Below are 26,102 nucleotides of genomic sequence, written 5' to 3'. Positions count from 1 at the left end.
ACCGCCTGAGGGCGTTGCTGAACGCACTGAATGATTCCTCACAAGAACTACACCTCCCATGATCCTTATAGGAGAAATGATAACGCTACAATCGGTCTTTGTCAGTCACGTGCCCAAACTAGCGGACACGCCCCCATGCGCCATTTTGAGTGTACCAAGGATGTAAACAAACCAGAACATGAGTAGCTCCGACGCCACATTACTGCCTCCAACTTCATCGCTGGATATAAAAAAGTCCCTCGTTTACGGTATCAGCGCTTACATTTTAAAAAATATAAATCTCTCGAAGCTCACGGACATTTAACGAATGGCTCGGTGCAGGATCTTCGCATTTCGACCGCAGGACTGCGACAACACAGTCGTCACTCGTTGCTCCTCTCAGAAACATGATACAGCTCTTACTTGAACATCCTTGAACTTGAATTGTACTTTGAATATCATCTTAAACATCACATGACTAAAACAGGTGAAGGAACTGTCATAATGACATGCAAATTCATGTATATTGCACAATATATTGTTTCAGTGTTGACATTGCCATGCAAAGGTGCAATTCTCTCAATGCAGGACTTATCATGTGAAGAGGGACAAATTTACTTGAACATGTTATTCTACAACTAGTGTTATTTTACTTCATATGCACGTTTTATATTTCCTTGTGTTGCTATTTTCTGTTTACCATTGTGCTGCTGCTGTGTTTTGATTGAGAATTTTAGTAAAAATTATAAATCCCCAAAAAGTAAACCTGTCAAACATCTCGTTTTGTTAGCAAACATCGTATTTCCTATTCAGTGTTTATCTCCAAAAAATTGTTTGAATGTAATTAGTAAAAACAAAACAAAAAACTTTTCATTATCAAAACCAACACTAGTGTTTTAAGTACCTAAGGGAGGCAAGGAGTCAAAACTTCAAAATTGTCACTGACATACTTTATTAAACAGGTTTAAGTAATCTACAAACATATAAAAAAAACTTCTTGTACAAACACTATGAAAAGAAAATTGTACTATAATACTGTTGGGCAATGGCTTATCAGGGCACAGCAGAAAGTGACAACCTTATCCAACATTGTGGCTTCTTCACCTTCACATGGAAGAATCATGTTTATGGGTATGGTTCCTGTTAAGATCTTATTCTTCTGACAAACATTTCCGATGACCCTTTCAACATGGATTCTCAAATGTGCTGACAGCGGCCTTTTGTAAATGCTGGGAGTTTGACATCTGAACAATACATGCTCACACATTCTTGTACGTCAAAACCTCTGTCAGCCAAGACAATGTCCCCAGGTAACAAATTATCAAAAAAAAAAAATCACTGTTCAGGGTTATATGTTTGTCACTTGTACGCCCTCCCCAGCCTTTTGATAAGAAACAAATGGCTCCCTTGGGTGTAATACATATTAAATACTTCATAGTGTGGTGGTGTTTGTAGCTGGAAAACATTTGGGCACATGCTTTCAGATTTGATGGGTTTTCTGTGAAAATTTCAAAACAGTCAATAATCACATCCTGATTGGTGTTGTGAGTCTCATCCTCTGTGATTAGCTGATCACCTTCTTTTCCAGCGTCAGGTGTCCCCTCCTCATTCTGTTGGCGACTGTTTATTTCACCAGGTTCAGATGGTCCCTCCTTGGTCTGCAGCTCTTCAATGTTTGCATCCTGCTGGACCCCCATCTCTGGTGTTTGCAATGTCTTTTTCTGTAGCTGCTCACGCTTGCTTCGTCTTGCAGAGCGTGCAGTGTTTGTCGGTGTAACAGATGTGTGTCCCAGATGTAGGGATGGTGCCCAGTCTGGGTCAGTCTCCAACATTTCATAAGCTGGTTCACCTGCAATCACAGGTTTTATTTAGAAAGCTAGGTAAGATTGGATATTTCCATGGCATTTCACAATCGTAAACACTTAATCAGGCATGCTACCATCCTATGAGATCTCTCAGATCACAAAAGGAAATCTCACGCATTGATAAATATTTCTGTGCATTTTTGCTGCTTACCTTTATCTTTCAAATCATTCACTCTATAATGTTTTTATAAACGATGACTGAATAAATTAAACACTGATTAATCACGTACAGATTAACCCATTTCAACTGCCCTCCCTCTTTGCCTGTAGTTTACAAGTGAGGCTAGCTAGCTAGCTAGCTAAGGTTAGCCAATGAGAAAATAGCGACTTTAGAAAGCAAAAAAACAGCATATTCAGTATCAATACTTTGAAAAAAACTGACTTGCCTGTATGAAAATGCCGAGAGCAATCACGCAGGAAGGGAGATATGGTGTAAAAACTCGTTTCATCGCTGCGACCCAGGCCATCCGACGCCGCTTCGGTAGTTCCTCAACCTGCTGTCTATGACCTCTTTTCCAAGAGGGAAAACAAAAAAATCTTACGTCGTGGTCAACTTTGCTGCCATTTTTGTCGTGTGATTTAGTATGGCAGCCTTTCAAACAACACGAGTGTCCCATTTATCAAAGACAATGATGAAAGCAAAGACGATTCTCACTGCTCAGTTGTTTACAATAAGTGTGCACTCAAAATGGCGATTCGACCCACAATGCACTGCGGCTTTTGACAGCGTTACGTCACCTGACAAAGACCGATCCCATTGCTGCTTTTTCTTAATCATTTCAAAATATAGATTGAGTTGTATAAGAGAAACATTTTTATCTTGAAAAAGAAGTTGTAATTTGGTCTGTTTTTGGTTTTTATTCTTCAACTAGGCGTGTTTTACTATGTGATTGGACTGGAGACTGTCTTTCCCATCATGCAATCCTGGTCAGAAAAGCAAAAGATAAAGAGTGGCTAAGGTGGAACATATTTTTCTTTGTTTGTGGCTTGTTTTTCCTCGATTTCAGTCACTTAACTAAACCGAAGCCTCGACGACGTGTCCAGCATTAGCCACATTACGGACTCAAACATCAGTTTTCGAGTCTTAGCACTCGTTGAAATTTTGCTACCGACTTTAGCCTAGCTTAGCCTAGCCTAGCCGACCAACCGCTAACAGAGCTGCAAGGCACGTCGTCAAGCGTTCAAAAAAATGTCCGGGAGAACGACAGCGGGTGAGGAGGAACTATGTGGAGTAAAAGAGGAGCCCCCACATCACCAACACTGGACTTTGTGCAAAACAATGGACGCAGAGGTTGTTCTTCACAATCTAGAAGGTTAGTTCACGTTCGATAATACGTATACTGTATATGAGAGACAGATCCCGGTGATGAGAATCCATGTTTAATGTTAAAAGTAGGGCTATCAAGGGATTCGAATTTTTAAATCCCATTTTTCATAGTTAAACGGTAGTTAACTCGCACTTTTATTATCCCCCTCCCTTTCCCAATAGGGAATGGGACGTACTACGTCACTGTTTGGACGCGCCTCCATGCTGGCAATATGATTTACTTCCGGTTCGGCAGAGTCAATGCGGATTGTAACGTGTGGTAGTGCTAAGCTAACTCCTTCGGTGTTTTAGAAAGAAAATATGGGCGTTTATTGTTGCGTTACCGGGTGCAGCAGCGTCTCCCACAGACAAAAAGGGGTTAGGAAAAATGGACTCACTTTTCACCGTTTTCCTGCATGGAGGACCAAATATCAGATCACGAAGGTACGACGGATGGCTGGATTGCAGCGGTTCGTCGGAAAAGCATTTCTTATGATCATATTTCTGCTGGAATGAGAGTGTGTTCCTGTCATCTCTACTCTTGTAAGTTGAACGATTTATCCACTTTTGGTTTCAATACGTTTTTCTTTTTTTACACCGTTGTGTAAATCTGCCTCGGTAGCAATGCTCGCCTACTACGACTCACCTACCTGTTGTGTTCCTAGGTAAACCTGCTGACAACACATCCCGATTGGTCACCATCTCTCTTCTTGGATCATTTGACAAAGAAAATTTGTTCAATGGAGTGGTTCCATTTGTCCTGTGTCGGACTCAAACAAGCCCCTGCTGCAGACGCCATCTGGGTCTGCCCTTCTCGTCGATGAACTGCGGGCTTTTAACTTGTGAAAATGCAAGAACTGTAATGCACATATTTATTCTGCCTGGCTATTTAACTATGGCCAGTGACGTTTTTTTTAAATCACTTTGACAAAGACACGTTTCATTGTAATGTTGAATTTATATATTCTATTATTTTTAATTTATAATATTCTTATTTGCACTAATGTAGACTTTAGACTGTCAATTCAAATAGTGTTGGAAAAGTTGCAATACCTAAAATAGAAATGCAAGAACTGTAAAGTACATATTTATACACGTTTATTTACCTAAGGCCACTGGATGTTTTTTAACTGCTTTGAAAAATACAGGTTTTGTTGTGATCTTGTATTTATATAGTATATAGCTTATTATAATGTATTATGTATTATAATATTTGCTGCCCCCTGCCAGAGTGTGGGCCATTTTGTACTAAAAGGATTTTAAACTGTCAGTTCAAATACTGTGTTGGAGACTAGTACTTGCAATACTTAAAATGGAAATGCAAGAACTTTAAACCACATATTTATTCTGTCTGGCAATTTACCCAAGGCCAGTAAATAGTTTTTAAACTGCTTTGACAAAGACACATTTATGTTAAACTTGTATAAATTACTTATAATTATATAATATTTGCTGACCCCGTCAGAGGGTGGGCCTTGTTTGCACTAATTTAAAGATTTTAAACTGTCAGCTCAAATACTGTATTGGAGAAGTTGCATTACTTGAAATAAATCTATTGCAACTTATCAGTCCCAGTTCTTGTCTACAACACTGTCCACACATTGTCAATGCATATTCCAAATAGAATAACAAAATTAAGTCACCTGACTTTGTAATTATTACACCTGTTTATTATGAAGACCTGAAGTAAACAACAAGCAGTTACAGTTTGTCAAGAAGTTGTTCAAGTCATGTTTTGGTATTCATATTTTATTGACTTTTCACAACAACACTTGGGATCGTGTTTGTAAGAGCAGAGCAAACTGAAGTTTCAGCGTGCACTCTTCGCCTTTCCAACCTCTCATAACGCTCCGATGTGGTGCGCTTGACCTCAGAATAACCCAAGAAGAGATATGGTGACCAATCGGGATGTGTTGTCAGCATTTCATATGCAGGTTTTCCTAGTAACACAACAGGTAGGTGAGGAGGAGGAGTAGGTTAGCATTGCTACCGAGGCAGATTTACACAACAGTAAAAAAACAAACAAAAAAAACGTATTGAAACCAAAACGGATAAATCGTTCAACTTACAAGAGTAGAGATGAGGGGAATACTCTCATTCCAGCAGAAATATGATCATAAGAAATGCTTTTCCGACGAACCGCTGCAATCCTGCCATCCGTAGTACCTTCGTGATCTGATATTTGGTCCTCCATGCAGGAAAACGGTGAAAAGTGAGTCCATTTTTCCTAACCCCTTTTTGTCTGTGGGAGACGCTGCTGCACCCAGTAACGCAACAATAAACGCCCATATTTTCTTTCTAAAACACCGAAGGAGTTAGCTTAGCACTACCACACGTTACAATCCGCATTGACTCTGCCGAACCGGAAGTAAATCATATTGCCAGCATGGGGGCGCGTCCAAACAGTGACGTAGTACGTCCCATTCCCTATACATCACTTATTGCTGTTTATGGTGAAAAACCGCGAAGTAGGGTCACCGACTCACTCCCCTCATTTTTCAAACATTTTTTGGGGTGTATATATATCAATAGGTGTAAATAAAGCCCTATAAATGTATGTGTTATCATTAGAACATGAAAGAATAGTCTGAAACTATAAAATATTAATAATATAAATTGTGTACATAAAAATAATGTATGATATATAATATAAATAATACATACTGTCAAGGGCGTTGGTTTGGTCTCAACATTGGTAGGGACGATATAACAGCATAACCTGCATGTACACTTTTTGCTGGGGACGGCACATTAATAAGACCAAAATTCTACAATTCTCAGGAATATGAACCTAACTAATTGATAGGCTAAATGATCAATGCAAAATTAATCTCTATTGACTTAAACTTTCATGTGTATAGGTTCAGGTGTTACAACGTTTGATTCAAAGCTTTGTTTTCCAAAACTACTAAAGAAACATTTTGAAGTGCAAGTCCCTTTATTTAAAAAGAAAACAAATGGGAGTTTTGAAAAAAAATGGGTCCACTGTACACTGGGGCACTCCTAGCCTCAAACTAAAGTATTTTAATATTCAAGTGATTTGGGAAAAAAATTAAGCTATCCAAGGACCGATCTAGCATACTAGAATGCCCCAAGACTCAAACCAAAGTATTCTGATGTGTGATGATTTTTTTACACAGATTTCTTTTTTCATGTCATTTCATGTTCATGTTAGTGTCCCCCTGAAGTGGATCCATTCTTGGGTAGCTCCCCGTTTTTTAATAGAGACTAGCACTCTGAAGGAACCGTGTTGCATTACCATAATGTACATAATGCAAACAATGATCTGAATGAGTGACGGCTAGCTTGACTTCATTGTTCCTTGTGGAGGCTGGCCTGACCGCAGTAGTTTTGCAGGTTAACAAGTTCACACAATATAATGTGATACTAAATCTTATGCAGGTCAGACTTTCAGCAGCAAAATTAATAGTGTTTCCTCCACCTCCACAACATTGACGTCTTTTGACTTTACTTACAGTAGCTGCTGCTGACTGTAAAAAAACTTCTTGTATCCCTCTTCTTTGAAGGGCGGCATGTTGTAGACATGAATTTGTCAGAGCTGTGTGAGTGTGCGTGTGTCTGTGTGGCATGGGTTCATTTCATTATCAGCCAATCAAATGTGCGTGGGAAGGGGAAAAATGGACTGGCACAATCAGCAAGTGAAAGTAGGTAAATGTAAGTCTGAAAGTAATGAAAATAATTCACTTAATAATGGTGAGGTCAATTGTATCCTTACAACATATGGGAAGACAATCTAAATTAACTCTATGACTTAAGTCATTATATAATGCAAATAAGGTTGCTTAAAAATTGGTGGGGACAATTTGAGCATCCTGAAAAGTTGCTAGTGTTATGTCCCTACCGTCCCTATGTAAACCTACGCCCTTGCGTACTGTACACTCATTCTCTCACTTTCATATGATGCGTGTGTATAAATGTATGACCGTTTACATTAGGGCTGTCCCAAACGATTATTTTTCTCCCGATTATTATGCAGGCTATTAGTCGACTTGTCTCCCCCAAAATTTTGATGAACTTTTTGTTTTTAACTTGCAATTTGATTTTTGTTTATGATTACTAATTCACAAAAACGTGAAAAACACATAAATAACAATAACAAATCACAATTAATGAGGTCAAATGCTGATTGGATGAACTAGTGGAAAACACTGGCCGATGTAAACAGATTCGGAGCATTGTGACTTCACTTTTCCAACAGTTTTCAAAACAATTCTTACTTTCTCTTTTTGTGGTATGTCTATATTGTTCTCAGCATTAGAGTGAGCACCAGCAGAGTAGATCAGATTAAACTAGATCAGATTGCTTTAATTGTCATCGACACACAGTTAGGCATGTGCCGGTTACCGGTTTCACAGTTTACCGTGGTGTGAAAACGTCGCGGTTTCAAAACCACTAAAATTTTCCGTCAGACCGTAGCTATTTTTCTGGTGTCAAAAATGCAGCCAGAAGCGGCTTGGCGCAGCAGCGCTCACCCCCTCCGGTTTGTTGCTGTGTGTGAAAGTGACGCTATCGGCTAGCCAGCCAGCTAAACCAAAAACAAATACTCCAAACATAAGGCGTACTGTTCTTCAATTTATTGAGCTCTCAAATCGTGGTAATTGTAATATACAAAATGAATACATTTAAAATGTTGTACAATTAGATTTTTCCATGTGAGTAGCTTTAACAGATTAGCACCATGGAAAAAGTTCGCCAAAAACAAAACACACATTTTCCTTTCAAATTCAATATACAAACTAACTAAAAGCTTACAAAGATGATTGTTAGCCTAGGCTTACCTGGGAGAGCAACTTCGTTGAGTGTTACAGCCTCAGAGTGAGAAAACAAGCTTGATTCGCTTGAATGAAGGGGAAAAAGTGATAGCGTCAAAGATCGCTAATTGCGAAAGATGATCTTGCCCTAAGCACAAATCCACGTTCGCTGGATCAAGGAGAGGTCTCACTCCCAATGTTTTTTTTTATTTTATTTTATTTTTTAGATGAAACCTTTCCACAACAATATTGACATTTTAACTAACTTATACATTTTTAACTAACTTAATTCTTTATTTTCTTTTTAACACAAAGGCATGGCATCATGTAGACTAGAGTTGACACAGTAGCTGAAAATGGCGAAACTTCACTTAAGCTTTTCCACCCTCCAAAAAAAAAAAAAAAGTCATGCAGTATAAATTTTTAAATTTTTTTATTCAGAAGTGTTTTTACTTTTTTATAGAAATTATTTTGTTCTTGCTCTAATCTTGAGCAACTTGAGCTGTGACTGTGAGTATAGTCTATAAGCAGGGGTGCACATAAGTGGTCCGCATGCGCGCATGCGTACTGGACGTAGACAAATGCGCTGGCCCTCAACGGCTTCCATAGCTTTTGCGTACCGATGGCTGACCACTGTATTTGCGGCGGACACGAGAAAATAACTTCTTAAAATTTTGAAGAGGCAGGCCACATTGAGTAATTACTTTAGTGATGGGACGAAATGAGCCGAGGTTCCGAAGCTTGTGTCGAGTAATGGGAGGGGGGTTTCCACGAAGCTTGTAGCGAGGCGCGCTTCATTTTGGCAAAACCCGGAAATGATGACGTGGGAAGCCTCGCCGGCGGTGAGTGCTTCGGAAGTGATCCAACGTTTGGCGCACATTGCAAAAACAGGACAGACTACGGTATAAATTGGTTGCAAAACGCAATGGCGATCGCCTGTTATCTCACATTTTGTGGATTTCGGGCTCCTGTACTTGTTACATCTGTGCGCAACAGTGCAACCAGTGCAATCTTTTTTCGAGCCTTTGCTTGCGATGGAACCTGCGCGAAAAGAGCGATCCTCCCCTGTATGGGAACATTTTGATTTGATTGCTTTCAATAAGTTAAGGGAGAAAAACTACTTTAATATAAATGTGAGTGCGTGTGTGTACCTATCTGAACCAAACATCAACAGAATGAACAATCCATTAGTGTACTGGGAGGCACAAAAGAATACCTACCCAAATTTATATAAACTGGCACTCACATTTCTCTGCACCCCAGCTTCATCTGTGCCTCGTGAAAGAATATTTTCTAAAGCTGGTGAAATATTTTCCCAAAAAAAAAAGAAACTGTTTAAAGCCAGCCACTGTGGGAAAGCTATTATTTCTAAATAAAAATGAATAACAAATTACCCTTAGCACTTGTTGTATTTTGTTCACATACTAAATTACTAACACAAGCACATTCATATCTTTGTCTTAAGCAAATAGCCATTGAATTCTTAACAATGTTGACATCTTGGGCTTCTAGACCACTTGATGGCGCCATAGGGTAAATGAAGCACCATGAAGCTTTGCTACATGTGCAAACCAATTGGCTGCAAAGCTTCATTGCTTCATGAGGCTTCATTTGGCCATCACTAAATTACTTCCGTGTTCCCCCACCCCCGTCAAAAGACAGACAGACGACAGAGACGTCCCCGGAGCTACCGAAAAAAAGGACTTTTGCTGAAAAGTGGCTACAGGAGGTACCATGGCTAGACGCAAATGATGCTCGCATGGAAATGCGGTACAAAATGTGCCGTGAGAATCCCAATGTCGCCGATAAGAGCAGCGCATTTTATGTAGGGTCAAAGAATTTCAGCCATCCAAACTTTGAAAAGCACGAAAAAAACAGAGAGCATGTGGCAATTAAGCAAACTATCGATGTCAAACAGGACCCCACTCGCCCTATGGACAAGTGGCGGAATAAAGGTAATGAACAGCGACATGCACTGACAAACGTGTTTTTGCTCGCATTTTACAAAGCTGAACATGCACGTTCAATGAGGTCTTATGAGGAGGATATCCCACTTTTAAAAAGGCTTGGAGTTAATGTGGGAGCCGCATAATGCCCTTTATTTTGAATTGGTGCTTCTTATTTCTTTACATTTCACTTCAAAGTAATGGCAATTTTGTTGTGCCAGTTGATGTTAATCAAGCATTAATTGTTAATATAATTAATTAAAGTTAATTGGCTCTAAGTAAAGCTTGTCATAAATTTATCGCATCAGGCGGGTCGGCTCTCAAGCTCAATGAGGACCAAGTCACATCTCCAGGTCCTCCTCTGAGAACCTGGGCAAAAAAATTATGTGCACCTCTGTCTATAAGTTATATTTAGTTTAATTTTATTTAAAATATTTTTTTATTGATAATTTATTTATTTTAACAATATATTCATGTTCCAATTTGCAACTATGGTCTGAAAAAAAAAAATCCTGTTCAATGGAAAAAAGTAATTTTTTTTAACCCATACATCTCAAATTTTTTTGGAGCTATAATTGCAATACCGTGAAACCGCGGTATTTTTGCTCACGGTTATCGTACCGCCAAAATATCATACCGGCACATGCCTACACACAGTACAAGTTCGATAGGTGAGCATCGGGCCACAGCAGGTCATCCCGTGCCGCCAACTTCTCTCTTCAGAGGATTTCAGAGGAAGTTGCAATATACACAACTTATGTCATATAACATAGCAGGGATATGACACGCGTGCAGAAATTTTTCGTTACAACAACAGGGTTCCCCTAAGATTTAATTTAAGGTACAAGGTACAAATTAAGGTAAAATATAGTCATGATTATCAAAGGTAGGTGCACGATTCTTAACACTCACCTTGATTTGTGTGGTACAGCCACGACTTGAACTATGCCATTTCTCTCCATTCTGGGTCCCAGCTAGATTCCCTGTTTGTGCTTAGTTGAGACTTCTCCTACCATGGACTGTGCACCTTCCTGATCTGCGTCTCCAGCTGCGATCTTGCCTCATTCAGTTTTTGAAAACGATATCTTAACATTAAAATGTAACGCTTGCCATAAATAACCTTTTGGTTATTTGTACTCCTCGGAACGTGAGAGCTAATACTTGGGAGCTTGCGCCTCACTTTCAGAAATATTTAATTAGTCTCAGATGCTAATTAAATATCTCGGAAGGTGGCGGTCTAGAGTCCTACAACAATAATAGAGTAGAATAGGTCTTAATTGTCATTGTCAACAACAGAACATTGTGAACAATGAAATTGGACGTGGCACTCCAGTAGAGGTGGGAATCTTTGGGCACCTGATGATTCGATTACAATTCAGAGGCTACAATTTGATTACAAATCGATTATTGATGATACCCCCCACGCTTTTAGCTGCTAATGTTTTGTACATTAGTTACAAAAACTGTAAAAAAAAAAAAAAAAAAAAAAAAAAAAAAAAAAAGCCTCGCATGCTTCAATAAACGACTATTTCAGTATCAAGTTAACAGTTAAAAACAATAATTAATATACCCAAATCCCCATTCTGTATCAGCAGCTTTAAACTACATTCCATTAACTTAATATTGTCAATCAACTGTTAATGTTGTTAAAATTGCTCCTGTCATTCCATAATTTCCCTTTTGTCTACTTTCGACATGTGAAAGTTTTAAAACTATTTTAAAGATGGATTCAAGTCAGTATTTTACCGATTTAGGAGTATTTTAGATAAAAAGTTAATTAGGTTCGCCTGGAAGGTGGGCTACAACAGCCTTGCAGGGAAGTTTACTGCTTTAAGATGGCGGCCGTTTACTCACGCCCGCATCTAGCTTTCTCTACATGTGCTGCTATCGCCACCGAGTCTATTATGCATCTATTCCTATATAAATATGATATCTACCTTAACATAATGTATTGTGGACGTACTTAGTAGCAGCTTTCGGCAGCAGTCAGGTATGTTGTTGTTTTTTTTATCTCGCGGCATGAGTTGAGCTAGAGCCGTGAGTTGAGCATTGGCATTACCCGAGGGGCCGGGTAATGACAAGCATGATGTTTAGCTACTCTCGCTCCGTTCCTCATTGTGTCCGGAAGACCGCGCGGCACGCTGATTGTGTTTTACTTCCGCTTTAGTTGACATATAATAATCGGAATTTGGATATTTGTGAATCGTTCTCGAATCTTCCACGACCGAATCGCAAATAATCTAAGAATCGGAAATTTCGCACACCTCTACACTCCAGTATAAAAATATGTATTCAATAAATTTAAAAAAAAAAAAAAAAAGGAAATTATATGCTCTAGAGCTATAAGTGCTAATTATAGCTTCCTTAGACTGAAGTGCAAGGCAAAAATAGTGCAATGCTTTCCAAAATACTGTACTTCAAAATACTCATCTAAAATTACAACGAGTGACGTCAGTACAAATGGTATGCTTGGACGCGACGATTCGGTTCAAAGACACGCCATAAAGAACTTAAATGTTACTTCAATGTAATTATTAAGGTTGTTTTCACAGGCTTAAGCCAAAAGTACATTCATTAACTTCAAATGCCTTTCTGTGGATTTTCCATCTCCGCTCCGACGTACTCAGGTGCAAGCTTTCAATAGAACTGATGCACTTTTCAAAATAAAGCATGTAAAGGAACAATTCGTGTTTGAAATACTATTTCAGATGATTTATGGCATAGACTTCATACTATATTGACGGGAAACGGGGGTGGGGGATTCATAGGGGCCTATCTCCGTCAAAGCTGACCGAGTGGAAACACAGACAATGAGTTTTTTCCGTAGAAAATTCTTGTGAATAACTGCTTAAATCCCTGAATTCTTTATAGATATGGACGTAAACCGATCTCAGTTCTTAGTTAAAAGCAAAAACAATGTGCTGTTAGCATTTATTTTCCTTAATCATAGACTTCATAATGATATTGAGGGGACACGGAGCGCGGGGCCGATCAAGAGGTGGCCTGCATTGTTGGCTCTGCCGTCAAAGCTGACGAGTGGTATCATAGACAAAGAGCTTTTTTCGTTAAAAATGCTTAAATGTTTAAATGCCCAAATTCTTTATAGATATGAACGTAAACAGTTACCATTCTTTGTTAAAAGAGCAAAAAATGTTAGCATTTATTTTATGTAAATATGTCAAAGAATGATGCTAGTCAGCCCCCTTATCACAACAAAGAGCTTTTCCAGTGAAAATTCTTGTGATTAAATGCTTAAATCCCTGAATAACCAATGCATATGAACTGCAAAAATCAACCTCCTTAAAACTGACCCCCCCGCAAAAAAAAACTTAAATTCCCCTTGTTTTCAGTATAAATCTACTAGAAATAAGTGAAATTATCTGCCAGTGTTTCAAGTAAATTTTACTCAGATTTCTTGAAATATGAAAAATTGCTAGTTGAAAATAAACTTAACAGACTTATTTTAAGCAAAAAGCTTCTATATTTAATCTTAAAAAACTTGTCAGTAATGTTCTTAATTCAAGAATGGATATGGTTCAAAACATTATTTGAAAGGATTTTTTTCTTGATTTAGGTGAAAAATGACCAGTTTTAGATGTATGGGCTTAAAAAGAACAAATGGTAATATTTACTAAAAGTAATTGAAAGAATCTGACACATTAATCTGTTAACTAGCCTTTAAAACTCAAAACAAGATAAAGAAAATTATTCGACTAGGTTTAAGAAAAATTATCAGATTAAGACGTTATACTGTAAATTTGCAGTGTGAAAGTTAGTATAAGTCGATACAGATTTATTTTGCATTAATCGTTGAGCCTATCAATTATTTAGGTTCGTATGGGTGAGAAATGTAGCCGTGATCGCCGTTCACCCAATCTGTTTTGTTTTATTAATGTCCGGTTCCCAACAAAAGTGTACATGCAGGTTATGCTGTTATAGCGTCCCTACCAGTGTTGTTAATCTGTCTTTAAAAAAAAGTAATCAATTACAGTTAGAAATTACTCCTCCCAAAAAGTAATTGAGTTAGCAACTCAGTTTCCTTCACATAAGAGTAATTAGTTACTCGGCAAAATAACTGATGTTACTTCTCATGTTCCACACGTTATGACATAATCCATTCTATAACGACTTTCACATCAACTATGGTTATTGTAATTGACTGAACTGAACTGTCTTTTTCATTCCCCCCCCAAAAAAACATAGGTCACCCTTTTTACATTCTTAAAAATTTCACATACATGAGTGTAATGGTATACAAACGTTAACTTCCAAATGCTGCAAGAAAAAAATCCTTTTTCCTGTTGTACTGAAGCTTGACTCGTGTGTACCGTCACACCCCTAATATATATAGGTATATTTTTCAATTTGTAGGTGACGCTGAGTCTTCCTTCTTCTATCTTTGCTCTATTTTGATTTTTTTGAAAAATCACACACAGTTTATGGATACGTCATTCACGCACTACGCCCACTTGGTGATTATAATGTATACCGAACAGAAAAACATTGTTATTTTTAATTAATTGTACCCACCTGAACGCCACGAACTGTATGTAAAAGGTTTCCCAAGCGTTTAACATGACACTCGCCACGCTAAATGCCAATGCTAGCGAGAACGCGAATGCTATGCTCCGAGCCATCTAGGCATTTGCAACGGCGTCAAAACCCCCCACCCCTCTCCCTCTCTGGTCTCCACACTCTTGTCTCTCAGACATTTCTAACGTCATTCAACCTAACGTAGTAACGCATTTTAACGCACGCCTTTACATCCTCAGTAACTAACAGCGTTGCAAAGATGGGAAAAATAATTAGTAATAATTAATTATTACTCGCTACTGATAAAAATAACGCTGTAATACTCTAAAGCCATTATGAACTCATTTGCTCCCCAAAACATATAAATACGTTCTATTTTTAATTGTTTCAGTGTCCCAAAGAGGTATTTATACGTTATTTAGTTGTTGTTTTTTTTCATAAGAGACATCTCTGGGTTCTGATTCAACTGAGCTCCGAAGCTCAAAGCTGAAAATCCATTTTAAAGCAATAAAACTGGCCACTGGAGGGCAGTAGCACATTTGTTAAGACCCGCAACCCGATTCAACAGCAACGAACGGCCAGGCCACACGACCGGGGCGGAAGGATGCCAGGCGGTGGATGACCGAGCAGAACAACAGAGAGGACGCCCGGGATGCAAGGCGCTGGATGACCGAGCAGAACAACCGGGACCACCAGTGCAGCGGACGATGTCGTTGAGTTCGTGCTGCTCGCCGAGCAGGCCCCGCAGAGACTAAAAAAAAATCCCATCTTTATGCGGCAGGCGGCATGAGGGAAAAGTTTATCCGGCTATCGCGGCCACAACAGCGTCATCTCAGTTAGTTATGTGTAAATAAATTGTTACTTTGCTATTGAAAGCTCTATTTGTCTTGTTGTTTTTTATTTTGTAAAAGGAAAACATTATTCAGATGTTTGGGATGTAACTAAAGCAAAAAATTGCTGTGTTAAAGTAAAAGTTATGTTTGAAATGTATGCTTTCACAAAAAGCTCAATTTGTTTTTTTCATCAGAACTTGGAAAATTGCTCAAACTAAGTTATTTTCTAATGCTGATTTCTAAAGAATGGAAAAAGATATAAACTAACTTTCATGCCTGCTGAAAGAAGAGAGTCTAATCTTTCTTTTGGTGGGTTTCATGTTTATATAGCAATAGAATTTTCTGTGGGCCTTGCAAAATCAGTCGAAATCCAGTAAAACGGCTGGGAGCGAAGGGTGTTGCACCGGTAAAAATGGCTGGGAATTAATGCGTTAACAACACTGGTCCCTACCAATATCGAGACCAAACCTACGCCCTTGCCTAAAATGAAGAGAATGTAAATGCCCCAAAAATCGGAAAGAGTGTCTGTGAAAGCTCGTTTCGAATGTTCATTCACCCTTTCCAGTCTTAATGGATTGGGCGTCTGGCGCCATCAATGGCAGCCATAGAGTTAACTGAGACACTTATGGTGGAAGATTTTGGTAGCAACTTTTATTGGTTCCTTTTTAATTAATTGATTTTTAAACACTCACCTTTTTAGAACTACATCTTTATTCTTGGCATGAGCGTATTGATAACCTCTTGAAATGCAAAGTATCATGATATATCACCTTTTCGATATTTTGTCACACTAGTATAGTAATTTTGGTTTCATCTGACCAGAGCACCTTCTTCCACATGTTTGGTGTGTCTCCCAGGTGGCTTGTGGCAAACTTTAAACGAGACTTTTTATGGATATCTTTGAGAATTGGCTTTCTTCTTGCCACTGTTCCATAAAGGCCAGATATGTGCAGTGTACGACTGATTGTTGTCCTAAGGACAGACTCTCCCACCTCAGCTGTAGATCTCTGCAGTTCATCCAGAGTGATCATGGGCCTCTTGGCTGCATCTCTGATCAGTTTTCTCCTTGTTTGAGAAGAAAGTTTGGAAGGACTGCCGGGTCTTGGTAGATTTGCAGTGGTCTGATGCTCCTTCTATTTCAATATGATGGCTTGCACAGTGCTCCTTGAGATGTTTAAAGCTTGGGAAATCTTTTTGTATCCAAATCCGGCTTTAAACTTCTCCACAACAGTATCTCGGACCTGCCTGGTGTGTTCCTTGGTTTTCATAAAGCTCTCTGCACTTTAAACAGAACCCTGAGACTATCACAGAGCAGGTGCATTTATACGGAGACTTGATTACACACAGGTGGATTCTATTTATCATCATCGGTCATTTAGGACAACATTGGATCATTCAGAGACCCTCACTGAACTTCTGGAGTGAGTTTGCTGCACTGAAAGTAAAGGGGCCGAATAATATTGCACGCCCCACTTTTCAGTTTTTTATTTGTTAAAAAAGTTCAAATTATCCAATAAATGTTGTTCCACTTCACGATTGTGTCCCATTTGTTGTTGATTCTTGACAAAAAAATTAAATTTCATATCTTTATGTTTGAAGCCTGAAATGTGGCGAAAGTTTGCAAGATTCAAGGGGGCCGAATACTTTTGCAAGGCACTGTATATTATGGAATAAATATGAAGTGCGATAGCACTACTCCAGATTGTCCCTAGTTGAATTTATTTTTTGGCTTTTGACCTCAATAGTGAAATTGTAAATTAATTGTATGACAACTGTCTTATTATCCCCTTATGATTATATATTTTCAGGTAGTTCATTCACAACGTCTGAGTGTATGTTGTCGGCGATTAGCCTAGCAATGATCTTAATTGTGGTTGTCAGCCCAAAACCCTCTAAATATATATTACATGCATCTTACCAGATATAAAATGACTACTACATAATCTGTGGTAGTCGTTTGGAGCCCAGTTTTCTCGTCGAATTGCAGCAGTCAATCTCGCTCTCCTCTCCGGGTCTCTCGGAATACGGTAAAACTTCAAGTCTCTCCGTCTATCTTCTCTGTTTTTGCAACCGACCGCCACACATGAATTCACCATTTTGATCATTAATGTTAACGAGCAGAAAAACACGCCATAATAGGAGGAATTTACGAAGCGCTAATGCATTAACATGACGAGTATACGGACAACATGGCGCGGGGGCGTGGCTGTGACGTCACGTGAGTAGGGTCTATACAGCATTGCTTTATAGCATGCAGATGGACTGCGGATTCAGCTGATTTTGCAGATTAATTCATTTTATTTTTCGCATCACGCTAGCCAAACGGCTGCAGAAAATTGTTGCTGCACAAGGGAGAGGTGTGTGAGCCTTTTCTGGTTTCGAAAGGTTCCTGTTCACCGAGAATATTGGCCAAAACAAGCTCTACTACTGTGGGACCATTTGATTTACGAAGAAGTCAGTAAACATCATATTTTGTATATGATGTATTTTGTACTTTGTGTGCCCGGTGTTCTGTCAAATTTTCAACCCCATCAGAAATGGCAATTTTCTGTTAAAAATGTCCGCGAATACAGCGATTACAAAGTAAACACTACAAACTTTTCTTGAAATAAAGGACTATTTATATACGTTTGATCATGGACAGACATGTCGAAAAGTTCTCCTCAGACACATCCTGCCATGTTAGCTGCACAACAACTGCACGCATCGCTTTGTTTACGTCGTCGCCCTGTAGTAGAGCATTATTTTTCATTGTATTCATGTTGCCGTGTTGTGGCAGCTACGCATTTCTCTGACGTCGGCCGGTTTGTCTGGCGGTACTCTCTGGCTGCTTCCCCGGTGAGCTCTCCTGTCCGTAGTAGCAGGGGAACAAGCTGTAACTTGCTCTCCGTCGGGCGGGTTGACAATCGGCGAAGACAATCGACAACCCTGCCACCGTGGGATATCATCTGGGCTAGTTTTAGTGTGATTTATCGCTTCGAAAAGCGAAAATAAGACTTTGAGACGTCACTCGGTTCGGGTTAGTATGTCGGCTATCACGCCTGTTGGTTTGTTTGCATTCTCCGAAGCTGGGGGGGCAGGGAAATGACCAAAGCCTGCCTAACTACGGCGGCATAAAATATTGTTCGGGAGGTGCGACAGTAAAGGTGAAGTCGACAGTTTTGACCATTACGGAGTAATTTTGCCATGTCGTGCTGAATAAATGCATTTATTTAATTTCATATTCCATTTAGCACAAGACTGTTATTTGTCATGACCATACCATCTATTTGTTTGTTTATTTTTGGAAACATTAACACCTTTTTAAAACGATGTCTTGATTATTGGCATGAGCATATCGATAACCTCTTGGGGTGCAAGTATCATGATATATCAACATTTCGATATTTTGTCACACTAGTATAAACCAGCCTGAAGGAAATCATCATGGACTTACGATGGCACAAAGCCAACCCTGGTCCCCTGTACATCAACGGCAAAATTGTGAAGCAAGTGGACTCCTTCAAATGACTTGCGGTCCACATTTTTGCTGACCTCTCCTGGGCAACAAACATCACTGCACTGGTTAAGAGGCACAGCAAAGACTACACTTCCTGAAAGTGCTCAGGAAGGAGCAACTCGACACCATCCTGCTGGTGACCCTCTACAGCTCAGCCATTGAGAGCTTGCTGACCTATGCTGTATCAGTGTGGCACTCAAGCTGCACAGAAACGGATAGGAAATTGCAGAGGGTGATCAAAACGGCACAACAAGTCATCGGCTGCCCTCTTGTCCACCAGCTACACCGTTCGGTGCCTCGGAAGGGCAAGGAGCATCATATAGACCCTACCCACGTGACGTCACAACTCCTTCCTCCTGACTGGTGCCGCCCAATTGTCCGTCAACACATCATGTTTACCTGTTACGGCTACGTACATTCCTCCTATTTACGACGTGTTTTTCTGCTCGTTAACATTAATAATCAAAATGGTGAAGGCGTGTGTGGCGGTCGGTTGCAATAACAGAGAAGATAGACGGAGAGACTTGAAGTTCTACCGGATTCCGAGAGACCCGGAGAGAAGAGAGCGAGATGGTCTGCTGCAATTCGACGAGAAAACTGGGCTCCAAACGATTATCACAGATTATGTAGTAGTCATTTTATATCTGGTAAGATGCATTTAATATATATTTAGAGGGTTTTGGGCTGACAACCACAATTAAGATCATTGCTAGGCTAATCGCCGACAACATACACGTATGTATGTAGTGAGAGTGCTATCGCTAAACCATATAAACATTAAAAGCCCTAACTCCATTGACAAACGACATGAAATACATTAGACTTGACAGTGGATGTTAGCAATAACAAAAGATTTTGAATTGAAAATTTCGTAACTCACCTTTCCAAGCACAAGATAGATTCCTGCCGAATTTTCGTGGACGAGGACCTGTTTCACCCAACCAGCAACGAAGTATTTATAAGCCTCCAAGCTCTTAAAGTTTTTCAAACTTTCGTGAGAATAGGCTGATTTTGTGTGGACAAGATAGTTGTACATATCAGGCTAGCTAGCAGATGTCAGGCAAATACGGCGGAGACAGCGGGTCGAAAAACATCGATTTAGGCATCAAATATGGATCTGGCGAATGGATAAACTGAAGCTTTTCCACATAACGCCTTTTATGCAACGCATCAGGTGTGTTTACGGCATCCGAAAGCACCGGGTCTTCCATGAAATGCATTATAAATTGCTCGAGCAATTGAGACCATTGATAATACAGACACAAAATGACGGACAAGGGGGCGGAACCATACAGCGAGCACGTGATTTTGTGACGTCGGTGGGTAGGGTCTATAAGACTATACACCCCAGCTTCCACCTCTTCAACCTGTTGTCCCCCACAGATTTTCTTCCCTAGAGTTGTCACAATACTCAAGTTTGAACGAAATTTCACGGTCATTGCACTGCTAATGCCACAACATTGTCACATGCATCTCGCTAAGTAAATTGTTTTCAGACATCTGTCTCACTCTGGGTACTGGCATAGGCAATATTTGCAGTTACATTGCAGCGTTTACATCATATCAGGTCAACCGTTTGCCTCCTTGTCTGAGTACTGTAAATTGTCATATATGCACTGTTATACTACATCGCTACTTGTCACTTATTCACTTCATTCCCAATTTGTGTACACTGGAACCTGTGTTTTTATATTAGCCTTGTTGTACTTTTGCTTTTGTTTGATGTGGTGCATGTTATGGCGAAGCTTTGACTCTCGTTGTACTCGCTACAATGACAATAAAGGCTTTCTGTTCTATTTACGCTGTGATTGGGGTTACGCTGTAATTGGGCTGGAGACGGTCTTTCCCATCTGGCAACCCTGACCACAGCAAAATCCCGTCACATCCCTCACCAATTTACACTTTGGTATATATTGCTGTATGACCACCCCTACGGAGGCAGCAGCAGGGCGGGAGTTGTAGTCCTTATGTCTACTTCCGAAGAAATTAGGCTATGTCCTTTTGCATTCGTGTTGCGAGCCATTTTCATTCGTGTTGCGGGCTATTGAGGTTCGTTTGCGTGGCTATTTGCAATTGCGCTTTGGCCAATTTCCATGCGTTTTTTTTCTTTTGCGAAGTATTCAGAATTGCCATTCCTGTTGTGGCAGTTTGCATTTGTTCTTTTTTAATGGCGTTTTGACTTTGCAGTTTGCCTGACACAAGTTTGCAAATGAAGAAATAAGACTAAGCCCATGTGTTTGTGGTCTTGCAGATGTCAGCCAAGCTCATCTTCCTGAGCACCAGGAGTCTGCATGCATCAAGGAGGAGGAGGAAGAGTCGCCATGCTTCATGGAGGGAAAAGACTTCATACACCTTCAAGGTCATCCCACGTTTGTTTTTTATATATATACTTTTTGGAGATTAGGCATAAATTAAATATTGTACCTTCTAGACATTTGCCAATTACCATTTTCAAGGTATACCGTGGTATGAAAACGTCACGGTTTTCAAAACCGCAAAAATTTTCCTTCATAACGTCCCTCCGGTATTAGCTATTTTTTATGTCCCAAAAATGCAGGGAGAAATCCCTCGCTTGCAGCTGCAAGGCTTAACCCTCACCCACTGGTTGTTGCTCAGTGTCAGTGAGTCAGCTGTGCACGATAGCTGGAGGAGGTGAAACTCCTGAACTTTTTCACTATTGAAGAAAACAAAATCGCTGGTATGGGAATACTTCGGCTACAGAAAAGTTATAGACTGCCACGGCTTAGACGAAGAGGGCCAACCGACATGTAAAACATGTTTGCGGAGGGGGGCTGCTGAGGGGGCAACTTGGCATTTGGCACCTTCCCATTGACAAAAAAAGCCGTTTCTTTTTTCACCCGTCCAACCCCCCACCCCTCCTTAGCCGTGCATAAGGTTACGTGACGTCGCCACGCTAAGATGCGCGTCGCTAGTGCGACCGAATTCATTCAGTTTAAGGAAGTAAACAATGTAGAGCAACATGGAAGCCTCCTTTCCGTTTGTGTTCTCTGTTTTCATGCTTTTTACAGCCCTCAAAATGGTCGAAATGCAGCAAAGGATCAACACTCTGCTTGTACTGAGGCAACGTAGGCGACGTCGTAGACTCGAGCTTTTAATTTACCAGCAATATTTTCATAAATTGCTGTGTCTCGCACGGTCCCAGACATCTGTCGCTGAATCTCCTCTACTCCACGGATGGAAAGGAGCTGGCAGGTCTCGTCATCTTTCCAATGCTGGGACATGTTGTTCAATGTGGTGCGCTACTGGCTCCTTCTTCTTCTACTAGCTTTGTTGTGAGCATCAACGTAACTACGGTTGTGGGGCATGTTAAATGGGAGGCGACTGGCACGTTTTTATGACGCATCACGTAAGAGCCTACGTCACCACGTAGATTAGGGTGTTGACTGTTGACCCGGGGTTTTGCTTTCACACTGCATGACGATCAGAGCAGAGGTGATTTTAACATGGGTCGCTTTGCGGGTTGATTGACACGGGTCGAGGCAGGTCGCTGCACCTTTCCCACTGCCACCAACAGCCGATTGTTAGTGGGTTGACATGGGTTTTTTGGCCAGTGGGAAAGGGGTATAAATCTCTTTCACAACACACATAAGTATCATATAGTGAAAATACTACAAAATGAATACTCATACCTCTCAAAAAATGTCACCAAGAAAAAAAGTGCTTCAATCTGTATTATCGAGGCCCTATTCTCACACAGTTAACACAACAGTGCAAAGAGAAGTGGCATTCACAATCAAAATAGATGCCCAAAATACACATAAAACTTACTCAGACTTTGGTCAAATTATGTTTAAACATTTTAGCAACTCCTTTAACTCAACAAATACACTGAATGGTAATATTTAGTCACAATACACAAACTCTGATGCTGGGAGCCATTTTCAGGAGTCTTGTGAAGACAACACTCAAATGAATCACAATAGACCCAGTCTAAAAAAAACAATAGTGAGCTACTGCGTCAGTCGAGGGACAAAACGCACTCATTTGCTTGATGTCCTCTTTATGTAAAATTTGCCATGACACCTTGTGGTGTATTTAAATTAGGGCTGTCCCAAACGACTAATTTCCTCCCGACTAGTCAGCCGACTATTTTTACGATTAGTCGACTAATTTTTTTTTTTTTTTTTACTTATTTAATAATGAATTTTTTTGTTGAAGCTTATTAATTCACCAAAAACATTCATTTTGGAATACCTAAATTCTTTATTAAAGGGTATGACAACACCTGGGGAAATGCTCATATTCCATCATTTATCCATCAGCGCATGCCTTTTGAATTCATACCATGCCACTTCATGTAATTACACACATCGCAACACCAAGAAAATGATAGAAATTAGGTCGATTGTCAAGCTAAAAGGACTCGCCCCCGAGATGCCGGAAATCTAGCATATTGTGTGCGTGACATCACTATAGGGAAACAGCCGGCTCAGTGCTTAGTACTGAATGGCGGCGATGATGGCGGACAATTTTGTTTCTATTTGCAGCGACGAATCCGACGTAACGAACATTCTGCTAATGGTGAAGAGGAGAGTTATGAACCTTTCTTTGGTGTTTTGGGTTATCAATTTGAGCCCAAACGAAAGCCAATGCAGCCTAATGAAAGGATCATTGAGGGGAGCAATCACATCTGATTAAACACCGGCGGCAACAGAATCACCGAATGGTTTGTTTTGCATTTCTTTTTGTGAAGCTGATACACCGTGACCGCAAAACAATGGTGCTAAAAAACTATTTACATCACAAACATACATGTGCAACACGGAAATGGCGTAAATTAACGCTTGAGAGAGGTGCAAGTGAGAGGGCTACGTGCAGTTGTTGTGTACGCCAAACATGGCAAACGTAAGTTAATATTCCTTTCTTTAAAGAAAGTTTGTAGTGTGTACTTAGGAATCGCTGCATTCGCGGTCCTTTTTAACGTTACGTGCATGCCAATTTTGTCAGAACACCGGCAATGTGCGGCAGAAAAATACAGCAAATATAAAATAGCATTTGTTTTTAGCCCCGTCGTCTTAAGTGCAGGGAAAAAATACAACTCACCCGCTGAATCAGTGGGAGGGCTGAGTTCATTTCGTTGAGACGAGATGGTCCCGAGATGGGAGAGTGAGAGAAGCTAGCATCACAAATACACGATGTTGGAAATTGTAGCACAGTTTTCAGCGCGCTCCTAGCGATGTCGGGATGTTCCGAAATGACTTTAATCCAGAACTTCGGTAGAGTTGTCTCAAATGTACGTTTAAGTCGCCGTGATTTGCGATCTGTACGAGCTGATATTCCTGTTCCACAGACATGCTCGAATCACTCGATTTATTCACATACGGGTCACGAATTCACTCCTTCGCAGTTCGTGGGTCTTTAGTGATTGGGAAGTAGCATAAATTTTGTTTTCTTTGAGGTTGTAGGCACATCTTCTGGCTCGTCAGTTTCCCTTTTCCCCGTAAAATTGCAAAATCAGCCCTCTTAGCACTGACGAACTTTACTCATTGTCTGCGTAGTCCAGCTCTTTTTCTCGCGTTCGGGAACTCATGGGTACTACATTGCGACAAATGGCTATTTGCAAACCACATAGCATGACAGGTTTGAACCATTTTAGCGATTTTTTGATAAAACACGAACGCAACTCTCTCGTCGATAAACAACGATGGCACCTGCCTCGACCTTTTGTTTCCTTGTTATGACGTCTCCGCCCCATTCGGCTGTTTCCGGAACACTTTCGGAAATGTTCGTCATTTTCGATAATTGCTCATTAATGTGATTGATTTTTTTGTTAACTTTATCAATATTTGTTATCTTGGCACATAACGAGGGGTTCACATAATTTTTTTGCCCAGGTTCTCAGAGGAGGACCTGGAGATGTGACTTGGTCCTCATTGAGCTTAAGAGCCGACCCGCCTGATGCGATAAAATTATGACAAGCTTTACTTAGAGCCAATTACCTTTAATTAATTATATTAACAATTAATGCTCGATTAACATCAACTGGCACAACAAAATTGCCATTACTTCGAAGTGAAATGTAAAGAAATAAACATAAAAGCACCAATTCAAAATAAAGGGCATTATGCGGCTCCCACATTAACTCCAAGCCTTTGTAAAAGTGGGATGCCCTCCTCCTCATAAGAGCTCATTGAACGTACTGTTTAGCTTTGTGAAATGCGAGCAAAAACACGTTTGTCAGTGCATAGCGCTGTGCAGGGCGAGTGGGGTGCTGTCTGACATCGATAGTTTGCTTAAGTGCCACATGCTCTGTTTTTTTCGGGCTTTTCAAAGTTTGGATGGCTGAAATTCTTTGACCCTACTACATAAAATGCGCTGCTTTTATTAGCGACATTGGAAAACTCACGTCAAATTTTGTACCACATTTCCGTGCAAGCATCATTTGTTTCTAGCCATGGTACAGCCACTTTTCAGCAAATGTCCTTTTTTTCGGTAGCTCCGGTGACGTCTCTCTCATCTGTCTGTCTATTGACGGGGGTGGGGGAACACGGAAATAATTACCGGTGCTCAGTGGGGCCTGCCTCTTTGACATTTTGAGAAGTGATTTTCTTGTGTCCGCCGCAAATACAGTGGTCAGCCATCGGCACGCAAAAGTGTATGGAATCCGTTGAGTGCCCGCGCGTTTGTCTACGTCCAGTACGCATGCGCGCATGCGGACCACTTATGTGCACCCCTGCACATAACAGTTCTATTGATGTCTCACACCCCCTTTGCGTTTTCATACCCTTTAACGTATAAATAACTAACTAACATAAACATCAATAATGAATCACAAACAACAAGGTCAAATGCTGCTAGCATGAACTAGTGCAAAAAATGTAAATGGAAACACTGCGACTTCACCTTTTTAACAGGAGTCAAAACAATTCTTACTTTTTTTGTGGTATGCCATTGTATAAATTGTTCTAAATGTTAAAATGAATTGCAATGTCCAGAACAATCATTTTCAGAATACTTTGTGTGAGTTCAGATGCTCTTTCGTGTGTGCATTCCGCATTTTGTGGGGAGGGGAAAAACTGTTCAACTTTTGTTTTAACCTGAAAATAGATAAAGCAGAGAGCACACTGAAATATTACTTTGAATGAAAGGCACACATAATCATAGTAACAAAAATTATAGTATTTTATAGTATACTACTATATGTATATACACAATAACACTTTATAATATAAAGTAACTAACATTAGTGCAGTCATGGATTACAGTAAGAAGGCCAGTGCTGTGTTTCCATGTATATTTTTATTATATTATGTATATACAGGATATATATTATATATATTTTTTTCCACAAGTGGGAGCTTCCATGATCCTAATAAATTTATTAATAATTAAATTAAATATTATATAA

At 40.0% G+C, this 26,102-nt stretch overlaps 1 protein-coding gene across 2 annotated transcripts in view; it reads left to right on the top strand.

Annotated features, from left to right (window-relative positions):
• The first annotated feature begins 2,596 nt into the window (after positions 1 to 2,596).
• The window catches only part of LOC130927903 (gastrula zinc finger protein XlCGF57.1-like), a 50,976-nt gene continuing 27,470 nt past the window's right edge, over positions 2,597 to 26,102 (top strand). For both annotated transcript variants that reach the window (XM_057854015.1, XM_057854016.1), the window contains exons 1-2: positions 2,597 to 3,157; positions 20,985 to 21,092. In XM_057854015.1, the coding sequence (XP_057709998.1) occupies positions 3,034 to 3,157; positions 20,985 to 21,092 (232 nt within the window). In that variant the 5' untranslated portion in view covers positions 2,597 to 3,033. The remainder of the gene's footprint in view (positions 3,158 to 20,984; positions 21,093 to 26,102) is intronic.

This window comes from Corythoichthys intestinalis, chromosome 13 (assembly GCF_030265065.1).
Source record: "Corythoichthys intestinalis isolate RoL2023-P3 chromosome 13, ASM3026506v1, whole genome shotgun sequence".
Classification (NCBI taxonomy): Eukaryota; Metazoa; Chordata; class Actinopteri; order Syngnathiformes; family Syngnathidae; genus Corythoichthys; species Corythoichthys intestinalis.
Note: the sequence above shows the minus strand (reverse complement) of the source record. Positions and strands in the feature narration are given on the sequence as shown.